We start from the raw sequence: 11,522 nt of genomic DNA, 5'->3' as shown, positions 1-11,522 counted from the left end.
AACTGTCCGTAACTCCAGTCCCAGGGGATCCGACAGCCTCTTCTGTCCTTCGAGGGCATTGCACATGGGTGCACTTACCTACATGCAGGCAATACACACACATAAAAAAAAAAGAAAGAAAGATCGATGGATAGATGTATGGAATAAAGGACATGTGATAGAATATAGCAAAATGCTGCCAGTCATGTTGCTGAAAACTGTTATCGCAGTACTTCGGAGGCAGAGGCAGAAGGATCAGGAGTTTAAGGTCATCATCAACTACATAGCCAGTTCCAGTCCAGCCTGGATTTACATGGGAGCCTATCTCAAAAAAATGTGACAAATATTAGTTGCATAATGTAGGAGGTAATATGGTATTCACTATACAATTCTTTAAAAAAAATTTTGAGACAGGGTCTTGGTAGGTTAGCCCAGGCTGGCCTGGAACTCAAGATTTTCTGCCTCAACTTCCAAAATAATGGAATTACAGACTGTGTCACCTCAACTGGCAACATTTATGGGTATTTAAATTTTTTAGAAACTTGACTAGATCAATAAGAGCTTTTATTTCTTTAAATAAAAGGGATACAACTGGGCATGGTAGCTCACACTTATAATTCCATCACTCAGGAAGCTGAGACAGGAGGCTCACAGTGAGTTCAAGGCCAGCCTGGGGTACCTGATGAGTTCCATACCAGCCTACGATACAGACCATATATATAAAACCACAAAGCAACTGGGTGTGGTGGTACATGCCTCTAACCCCATCCCTTGCTTGGAAGGCAGAGGTAGGTGAATCTCTGAGAGATTAAGGCAGCTATATAAGGAGTCCCAGGGACTCTGTCTCAAATCAAGTAAACAAACAAAATGAAACAAAAAAAAACGAAATAAAAATAAAAATAAAAAGGATACAAATAGGAAAGATGTCAAATTATCCCTATTTGCAGACAACATGAACCTATGCTTAAAAGATCTTAAAGACTGGGAGAGATGGCTCAGCGGTTAAGAGCACTGGCTGCTCTTGCAGAGGACCCAGGTTCTATTCCCAACACCCACACGGCAGCTAACAACTGTCTGTTAACTCCAGTTCCAGGGGAGTTAACACCCTCTTCTGACCTCTGTGGGCATTGCATGACACAGGTGCACTTACATGCATGCAGGCAATACACTAATACACATAAAATAAAATAAAAATAATAAAAATAAACTATTAAAAAAGACCCTAAAGACTCTCCAGAAAGGGGTTGGAGAGATAGCTCAGCAGTTAAGAATACTTGCTGTTCTTCCAGAGGACCCAGGTTCAATTCCCAGAACCCACATTGCAGCTGTCTTTAACTCCAGTTCCAGGGCATCCAATGCCCTCTTCTGGCCTCTGAAGGCTTTGCTTGAAATGGGGCACTTATATACATGCAGGCAATACACCCATACACATAAAAATAATAAATAAAATATTTTTTAAAAAGACTCCACCAGAAAACTCTTAAATCTGATAAACAGTTTCAGCAAGGTAGCAGCACACAAAGTTAACAAACAAAAATCAGTAGCTTTCCTATATACCAGTATCAAATTTGTCAAGTCAGAAATCGGAGGCTGAGGGGGAGGCAGATTCCACTCATGATAGCTTAAAAAAAAAAATACTTGCCAGGTGTGGTGGTGCACACCTTTAATCCCAGCAGAGGCAGGTGGATCTCTGTGAGTTCAAGGCCAGCCTGGTCTACATAGTGAGTTCCAGGACAGCTGGGGCTACAGGGAGACCCTGTCTCAAAAAGGCCAAAAAAAAAAAAAAAAAAAACCACTTATGGGCTGAGCATGGTGGTGTATGCCTTTAATCCCAGGACTCAAGAGCCAGAGGCAGGCAATCTCTCTATGAGTTCAAGGCTAGCCTGGTTTATACAGTGAGTTCCAGGCCAGCTGGGGCTACAGGGAAGCCCTATCTCAAAAAGACAAAAAGTAATAAAAAATAAGAATAAAAAAATACTTAGGGGGCCAGAGAGATGGCTCAGTGGTTAAGAGCACTGACTGCTCTTGCAGTGGACCTGGGTTCAATTCCCAGCGCCCACATGGTGGCTACAAACCATCCTTAACTCCAGTTTCAGGGGAATCCAACATCCTCTTCTGACCTCTGCGGCATTGCATGACACGGATGTACTCACATACATGCAGGCAATACACTCATACACATAAAATAAAAATACTAAATAAAACGTATTTTTTTTTAAAAACTACAATGAGATTCCATTTCATTCCAGTCAGAATGACTTGATAGCCATTCTTGATAGAAAACACAAAACTGGACCTGGAGAGATGACTCAGTGGTCAAGGATACTTGCAGAGGACCAGAGTTCAGTTCCCAACACATATATTCAGTGGTTCACATCACTTGTAACTCCAGCTCCAGGAGATCTGACATCCTCTTCTGGGTTCTACAGTCACCTGCACACGTGTAACACACACACACACACACACACACACACACACACACACACGCCACCAAATGTGAGAAACCCTTATTTACTGCTGGTGAAAATGTAAACTGGGGCTACTACTGTGTAAAATCAAAATGGAGGTTCCTCAAAAACTAAAAACAGAACTACCATATGATCCAATTATACCACTCAACCATACAACTCCTGGGTATGTATCTTGTATTAGTTATTTTTCTCTTTGCTATGACAAAATACCTGGAAAAAGGCAACTTAAGGGGCCGCCAGATGACCTTGTGAATAGAGATGCTTGCTGGGCAAGCCTGAGTTTGATTCCCGGAGTCCATGTAAAGTGGAAGGAGAAATGGCTCCACAAAGTTGTCATCTGACCTCCACATAATGCATCTTGGTACATGCACCCAGCACCCACACACACACATCATGTACACACATATAATAACAATAATATAAAAAGTAACTTAATGGATGGCCAGGCATGGTGGTTCATGCCTTTAATCCCAGCACTGGGGAGGCAGAGGCAGGTGGACCTCTGGAGTTCGAGGCCAGCCTAGTTTACATAGTGAGTTCCAGGCCAGCTGGGGATACAGGGAGACCCTGTCTCAAGAAGAAAAAGAAAAAGAAAAGTAACTTAATGGAGGAAGGATTTGTCTTGATTCAAAATTTAAGAGTTTTCTCGTGTCAGAGAAAGCATAACAGAATTCATGGCAGCAAAAATGTGAAGTTAGGATGCCTCACATCTTGAAAGACTGGAAAGCAGAGAGCAGGGATATGCTGATGCTCCTTCCCCCCTTTTTATTCAGGCAGGTCCTACAGACCATGAGATGGTGCTATCCACATTTAGGCTGGCTCTTCCTTCCTCAGTTAAACCTCTCACAGACATTCACAGAGGTGTGTCTTCTAGGTAATTCCAAATCTAGTCAACCTGACAATAGGATTAACCATTATATATCTGAAGAATTCGAAGTCAGCATACCATAGATATACTTGCATATCCTTGTTTACTGCTGCACTAGACACAGCAGCCAAGATATGGCTACAAGCCTAGAAGTTCATCAGCAGATGAATGGATAAAGAAAATGTGGTGTGTATACATAATGGAATTTTCTTCAACTGTAAAGAAGAATAAAATTATGACATTTGCAGGAAAATGGATGGATCTCGATATTAAATAAGCCAGACTCAGAAAGACAAATATCATGTTTTCTTTCATAGGTGGAATCTAGATTTATATATAATTATATTCATATATGTGACATTAAAATAGAAAGGGTCTATGGGAGGGGAAGAAAAGGTCTAAAGAAAGGGGAAGGGAAGAATGAGAATGAATAGTGGGTTATACCAGGCACAAAAACAGAAGGTGGGACTACTTGGAGAGAGAAAGGTAATTTGTGGTGGGGGCAAATAAGGACAAAGTAGATATATGTGTGAAAATGTCACAATGACACTCACTAGTTTGTATGCTAACTAAAAAAATAAAATCCATAAAAACGGTGGTAGGAGACAAGATTATTAAAGGGAAGGTTTAAGAAAGGGAAAAAATCTGCTTTTTCATCAAAAACTTGCATTTCTTATTCTGAGGAAGGAAAACAGATTTATTACACAAGGAAGGAAGGGAGCATTTCTCCTCTAGCAAACCTTGTCTAGTTAGCCAGAAATAAAGAGGAACATTTATATTTGCCACGAGAAAAGCTCTAGGGGGCATGAAAAGAAAGATTATACATTATAAAATGGCATGGATGACTGAGAAGCAGAACTAGAGAAGCGAGTCCAATGAGGTCATCTAGGCTTTTGAATTCTGCCCCTTCTAAACGTGGCTAAGGCTGGACCTGACAAACTGAGACTAAGGGCCCCTCCTATGCCAGAAAGCATAAATATACAAGGATTGGATTTTGTGCTCTGTTCTCTTGACTAGCTGGTTGACAGCTTAAGAGAAGGTAAGTGCTCAGACTGTGCTAATTTGGGATGCTAAAGACCTGCTCCTTGAAGGTTGATTCCTCTTATTAAAGACTGAATAGGACAAGAGTCCTGGCTCAAGAGTTTGCCTCCACGTGTGTCCATCCACAGAAAGGCTCTCAAGGGGTGCTGGCTGGGGAGCAAAATTTAAGACTATAGCTTTCTTCCCCAAAGACTGCTTGGGAGCTGGTTAGTGTAGAACTAGTCCAGTCTGGAGGAAGCACTGTCACAGGTAAGCTTGGGGAACCTGGAGTGTTTGAAGAACAAACGGCTTCTCGCCAGGCTGACTTGCACGAAGGAAGACGGTTTTAAAATAGTCATCCCAATTCCACTCTAAAGAGCACAGATCCCTCTCCCCAAAAGGAGTCTCTTCCAAATCAAGTTCTAGCTGCAGAGAACCGCGATGCTCTAAAGCAGGACCTCAACTCCTCAGAGCCAGATTTTTCAACCTTTTAGATCAAGAGTTCCCATCATGCTTCTGAAGTCTGCCCCGCCATTCAAACTGTCAGATCTGGATTTCCCTTCACACCCCTCCCCCATCTTGCTCTAGATGAACCGTGGCTCTAAGGTACATAGACCTCCATCCACCAGAGGCACACCCCCAGCCCTCAGACCTGGCGTCCCTCAAACCCTCAGTACAATAGAACACTTCGACCCTCAGCTACCCACACCCAGCCTCCCCGAGATTCTTCCAAACTGGGGCCACCCTCCGACCTTCACATCCCAGAGTCAGATCCCTAACCCCGTGTCCCTAATCCTGGGTGCCAGCTCCCTCCATTCGCCGCCTTAGTGGTTTTGGCGTTCTGTCAGGACTGATAGCATACCATATTTCCAACGTCTGCAGCAAGAGCACGGGCATAGAACCTGCCTCACGGCCCCCAGAGTCCACGCAGAAGGCTAGTGGGAGGGGAGGGGCCTAGGATGGGACGGGGCCTAGCGTGTGGGGCGGGGCCTAGTGCGGGGCGGGGTCTGGCGCTCGGGGGTGGTCTCACGAGCGGTGGCAGATGAGCTGTGGGAGCGAATGGCAGAGCAATGGGATCTGGACGAAGAGGGTCTCCGCCTCCTGGGGGCGCTGACCCTGGAGCTGCCGGGTAGGGCCGAGCCCGTAGGGTGTGGGTGGCGAGCATGAGGCACAAGCTTTGTGGAGAGAGCTGCGGTGGAGGCCCCGGGAAAACCCAGGCGAGGCGAGGCCGGGGAGCTGCAGGGGAGAGGCTCCTGTGGCGGAGGAGGAGGAAACTGAGGCAAAGGGTTAACACCGAGGTGCAGAAACTGCAGTAACAAGACTAAAGAATTGAGGGAGGCCAGGAATGTGAAGTCGAAGGGAGATGAGATGAATACGCGGGCTGGGACTCTGGCAGGTGACAGAATTGGATAGAAGAAATCTCAGTTAGTGGAAGGAAATGGAGCCTTCAGAGGGTCATTGGCCAGAGAAGGGAAGTGCTGAGAAGGGTAACCGGGGTGCTGGGTGCTGTTGAGCTACAAGGTGTGTTAATTTTGGCAGTCTCTCAAGCTTCCTGCTTTTCCTGGTTGGGGTGCAGTGGGAAAGGACACCCCTCCCATTGTCAAGAACCCGACCCTTGGTGGGGCATGATAGTGCATGCCTTTAATCCCAGAATTGAGTTTGAGGCCAGCCTGGTCTATATAGTGATAGCTAGGCTGTCCAGGACTACTTAGTGAGACCCTGTCTCAAAACAAAGAGAAAACACCAAAAAACACCACCAAAAAGCTGACCCTCTCTTTGATATATCTGTAGGTACAGCTGTGTCATTCTCATTTAAAAACTCAACTAAACCTGATGTGGTGGCACATTCTTTAATTCCAGCACTCAGGAGAGAGAACTGGGCTGATCTCTGTGAGTTCGAGCTAGCCTGGTCTACATAGTGATTTCCAGGCTGGCCAGGGCTACAAACAAACAAACCTCAACTAATTGATCTCTTAATCATTTAGTTCTGTGCCCAGCCATGCCTTGATTGCTTTCTACGTTTCTAAGGAAGAAGAAAGTTGGAAAAGTTATCAACATTCCTAATGAAACTCTTGACTGATTCCAGGGTCTATGCTGCACCTGTAACAAATATCTGTCTTCCTTCCTTTACCTTTTGCATTTGTAAAATAACATAAAAATTTTGATTTTATTTGTAATTTTATTTTAAGATTATTTATTTAAAAACCTTCAGAATCAGTGCATGCTGATAAGTCAAATATTACACGGATAATGAAGAAGGTACTCCTCTTTCTTCTGTAACTACTGTAACTTCTGTCTCATATGACCCAGGCTGGTCTGGCCTCAAACTTGATATTATAGTGTGTTTTATGCAGTTCTGTGAGTCAGACCCAGGGTTTAGTGCATGCTAGGCAAGTATTCTAGCAATTGAGCCATACTCCCAGCCCAGTATTTTTTTTTTCTTTTTCAAACTACTTTGAACCCCCCCTATTTTACAAGTCAGTTAAGAACTTCCTTGGCTTGGTACACTTCTGTGCCTGCCCTGCCATTTAAAAAAATTGATTGATGCAGGTGGAGAAATGGTTTAGTAATTAAGAACACTTACTGCTCTTCCAGAGGACCTAGGTTCAGTGCCCCGCACTGATAGTGTCTAACAACCATCGTTAACTCTAGTTCAAGGGGATCTGATGCCCTCTTCTGACCTCTATGGGCATTGCACACACAGGTGCACTTAACATGCATGTAGGCAAAATACTCATACACATAAAATAAAAATAAATAGGGCTGGAGAAATGGCTCAGCAGTTAAGAGCTCTGGCTGTTCTTGCAGAAGACCGGGGTTCGAATCCCAGCACCCACATGGCAGCTAACAACTGTCTGTAACTCCAGTTCCAGGGGATTCAACACCCTTTTCTGACCTCTGCAGGCATTGTGTGACACAGGTGCACTTACATGCAAGCATAACACTCATACACATAAAATAAAAATAAATTATAAGTGATTCATCTCAATATTCGAAATTTGGGGAACGTGATGCGGAACATTTTGGTGCATGCCTATAGTCCCAGCTACTAGGGAGGCTGAAGTGGGAGGATTGCCTGAATCCCTGAATTTGAGATAGGCTTGAGCAACAGTCTTTAAAATAATGATAATAATAATATTTGAGGGAACCCTGTCCTAGGTTGCTTTTTGTTACTGTAATAAAAAACTAACCAAAACCAACGTGGGGAGGAAAGATTTTATTTAACTCACACTTCCACATAACAGTCCTTCACTGAGGGAACCTCGAGGCAAGAATTGAAGCAGAGACCATGGTGAAATGCTGCCTACTGGTTTGCTCCCTCTGGCTTGCCAGATACTTTTCTTACGTAGCTCAGACCCACTCCCAGGGATGGTACTGCCCATAGTGGCCTGGGCCCTCCTACATCAATTAGCAATTAAGAAAATGCCCCACATACATGCCCACAGGCCAGTCTGATGGAGGAAATTCCTCTTCCCAGGTGACTTTAGTTTGTGTCAAGTTTGGAAAAAACTAACCAGCACATACCTCTTCCGTTCTGCAGCTAGAATAATACATGGCAGATCATTTTTAAAAAATCTTTAATATAAGCTGGGCATGGTGGCACATGCCTTTAGTCCCAGTACTCGGGAGGCAGAGGCAGGAGGATCTCTGATTTTGAGGCCAGCCTGGTCTACATAGTGAATTCCAGGCAAGCTGGGGCTACTGGGAGACCCTGTCTCAAAAAAGACAACAACAAAAAAATCTTTAATAGATAGATGACAAGAAATCAGACAAAGCTGGGCATGGTGATGTGCATCTTTGATTTCAGCAGTAGGGAGGTAGAGGCAGGCTATCTCTGTGAGTTCTAGGACAGTCATGGATACATAGCAAGACCCTGTCTCAAAGGAAGAAAAAAAAAAAAGGCCTGTAGACTACCCCCCTTTGTACATTAGTAGGCTCCTGGGGTTTTTCTCTAGCAATTCTACAGTTTTGCTTTTCACATTAAACCTAATATATCCAGTTTATTTTTATATAAGATGTTTGATAAGATATAATTTTTTTTCCTGTGTGTGTATAAAGTTGTTTTGTCTGTTTTTAGTAGTGCCAGGGATCAAATTTCAGGCCTTATGAATGCTAGGCAAGTGCTCAACCACTGAGCCATATCCACAGCCCAGCATAAACCTTTGTCAATGCCTTCCTCATTTTACTTACTTTCTTCTTCAAAATTGTCAGACCTATTATTGGTTCTTGATTCTGTCCTCAAAATTCTAGAATCAGCTTCTCAGTTTCTAGAAACTTCTTTTTTTTTTTTTTTTTTTTTTTACGTGGTATGTGAGTGTGTATGTTTGTATGTGTGTGGAGGCCCAAGGTTAATCAGAATTCTTCTTTTGAAGCACGGTCTCTCTGTTGAACCCAGAGCTCAATACCTTGGGCTAATCAAGCTAGCTGGCTTGCTCCTGGGATCACCTGCCTTTTGAGTGCTAGAATTATAGGCAGACTACCACGGCTGTCCAGCATTCACATGGGTGCTGGGAACCCAAACTTCAGTGCTCACACTTGCACACATTTTATCAACTGAGCTATCTCCCCGGCCCATAATTTATTTTAACATGTTCTGTTCATGCTTATTTGATTAGAAGATGCCTTTCAATATACTTTCACATTTTCTCTGGAATACATTTCTGGGTCACTGCTTCTGTCTCCAATGCAGTAGCTCAAGAACTACCTCAGACCTCTAATACTTTATTCTTTAATTATAGCAGCAACTTGGCTTTTAAAAATATTTTATCTATTATTTTTATTTAATGTGTATGAGTGTTTTGCCTACCAGTATGTAAGTACATCACATGTGTGCAATACCTGCAAAGGTCAGAAGGGAGTGTTGGATTGGATCCCCTGGAACTGGAGTTACAGACGGTTATTAGTGCCATGTGGATGCTAGGAATTGAGCCTAGGTCCTTTGGAAGAACAGAAAGTGCTCTTAACTGCTGAGCCATCTCTCCAGCCCTATGATAGCAGTGTGTGTGTGTGTGTGTGTGTGTGTGTGTGTATGCGCACATGCACATGCTTGCTTGGGATTGAACCCAGGGCCTTTTATACTCTACCACTCGGGTAGATCTCTAACCCCAACAACAGCTTCCTTTTTAAAAATATTTTATATTTTAATGTGTATGTGTGTATTGCCTGCATATATACGTAAATGCACCTTTGTCATGCAGTGCTCACAGAGGTCAGAAGAGGGCATTGGATTCTCCTAGAACTGGAGTTATGGACTGTTGTTAGCCACCATGTGGGTACTGGGAATCGAACCTGGGTCCTCTGCAAGAGCAACCAGTGCTCTTAACCACTGAGCCATCACTCCAGTCCAATAGCATCTTTTTCTTAAATTTTACTTTATTTTTAATTATGTGTATGAGTGTTGTGTCTTTGTGTGGTAGTATGTGCATGTGAGTGCAGGCTCCCATAGAGGCCAGAGATGTCAGATTCTCCTGGATCTGGACTTAGACAGTTGTGAGCCACCTGGCATGGGTGCTGGGAACTGAACTCTTGTCCTCTGCAAGAGCAGTACAGGCTCTTAACCACTGAGCCATCTTGTCAGCCCCCAACAACAACTTAACATCAAGTATTCAACCAGCATTCTTCTCCAATTGTCCTATAAATTTTTCTTTTAAAAAAATCTATATATAGCCTGGCCCAGTGGTGCATGCATATAACCCCAGTACTCGGGAGGCAGAGGCAGGCAGATCTCTGTGAGTTCAAGGCCAGCCTGTCTGCATAGTGAATTCCAGGCCAGCTGGAGCTACAGGGAGACCCTGTCTCGAAAGAAAAAAACCTTTATAAAGTTCACACATTAGTTGATTGATATGTGTCTTAAATCTTATTTAATCTGTAGATCCCTTTTTTTCCTTGAATTTTCATCTGGATTTTACTTACTATATTTATCATTTTCCCCTGTTCCCTGTATTCCCTGAATTGGCAGTTATATGAAGCTTAATCAGATTCAAGTTTAATTTGTGTTAGTCTTTTCCCACAAGATTGCCTCATGGATGATGGTGTATACTTCTGTAGGAAGTATTTAGTGCCTGGTGTTTTTTGTATTTGGGGTAGTCATTGAACACGATTTTCTAGTCTGTTAATTTCATTAGGCATTACAGAAATCCCGTTGTTCTCCATTAGCTGCGACAATTCTTCACATCAACTACTTGATGTTTTTTTGTTTTGTTTTGTTTTGTTTTGTTTTGTTTTGTTTTTGACAGGGTCTCCCATAGCCCCAAACTGCCTGGAACTCATTATGTACACCAGGTTGGCCTCCTTCTCACAGAGATCCACCTGTCTCTGCCTCCTGAGTGTTGGGATTAAAGGGATGAGCCACCATGTTCGGTGTCACATCAACTATTTGTTACTGTAAGGTACCCTTTGTATAGGAAAGGCAAGTTAGAAGCTTGATTTTTTTTTGCCTAGTACTTATCAGTTTTCAAAGTTAGTTTTTAAAAAAAATCTTATATTTTATGTGTATGAGTATTTTGCCTGCATGTATGTAAGTCACCACATGTGTGTCTGGTGCCCAAAGAGGCCAGAAGAGGGCTTTGGTCCCCTGGAACTGGAGTTAAGGATAGATGTATATGCCATGTGGGTGCTGGGAACTGAACCTGGGTCCTCAGGAAAAGCAATAAGTTCTCTTAACTGCTGAGCCATCTGTCCAGCTCCTAAGTTTATTTTTTAACATCCTTTAAAGGTGACTAATGAGGGCTACATTACTTTCTCAGAATCATTATGAACTCATGGACACACCATTAAATCCATTAAAGTTATTATCATAGTGGATGCTAATAGGAATCTTTGAATTTGATTCCTGATGACATTTTTAAAGTTTTATTTATTAGAAATTCTTTTATTGCCATTAGAAACAAGCTCTGTTATAGGTTATTAATTCAATTTCCATATGAGCTAGCTATAAATGTTTTCCTTTTTCTCCTTAGTTTTATTTTTATTAGATTTTTTTAAATTAGCATACAAAGTGATGGGTTTTCTCACAGCATTTGCATACATTGTTTTTGTGATTCTCTTTTCCTCCCTCAGCTTCCTACCTGCCATACACTGTACTTCTTCCTCTCCCAAATGGCTTCCTTTCTGCTGCTTTTTTTTTTTTTTTTTTTTTTTTTTTTTTTTTTTTTTTTTTTTTTTTTTTTTTTTTGTAAAATAGC

General features: G+C 42.6%; 2 protein-coding genes across 2 annotated transcripts in view; one reads left to right on the top strand and one right to left on the bottom strand.

Annotated features, from left to right (window-relative positions):
• Nucleotides 1–5,256, bottom strand: part of Kctd19 (potassium channel tetramerization domain containing 19) — a 50,262-nt gene extending 45,006 nt beyond the window's left edge. Inside the window, exon 1 of the mRNA XM_008839093.2 lies at nucleotides 5,201–5,256. Coding sequence (XP_008837315.1) covers nucleotides 5,201–5,203 — 3 coding nt within the window. The 5' untranslated portion in view covers nucleotides 5,204–5,256. The remainder of the gene's footprint in view (nucleotides 1–5,200) is intronic.
• Nucleotides 5,257–5,397: 141 nt separating this feature from the next.
• The window catches only part of Lrrc36 (leucine rich repeat containing 36), a 72,883-nt gene continuing 66,758 nt past the window's right edge, over nucleotides 5,398–11,522 (top strand). Inside the window, 1 exon segment of the mRNA XM_017799650.2 lies at nucleotides 5,398–5,467. Coding sequence (XP_017655139.1) covers nucleotides 5,398–5,467 — 70 coding nt within the window.

Source organism: Nannospalax galili, unplaced genomic scaffold, assembly GCF_000622305.1.
Source record: "Nannospalax galili isolate Female #2095 unplaced genomic scaffold, S.galili_v1.0 scaffold799, whole genome shotgun sequence".
Classification (NCBI taxonomy): domain Eukaryota; kingdom Metazoa; phylum Chordata; class Mammalia; order Rodentia; family Spalacidae; genus Nannospalax; species Nannospalax galili.
The sequence above is the reverse complement of the archived record's forward strand: the minus strand, read 5'-3'. Positions and strand labels throughout refer to the sequence as shown.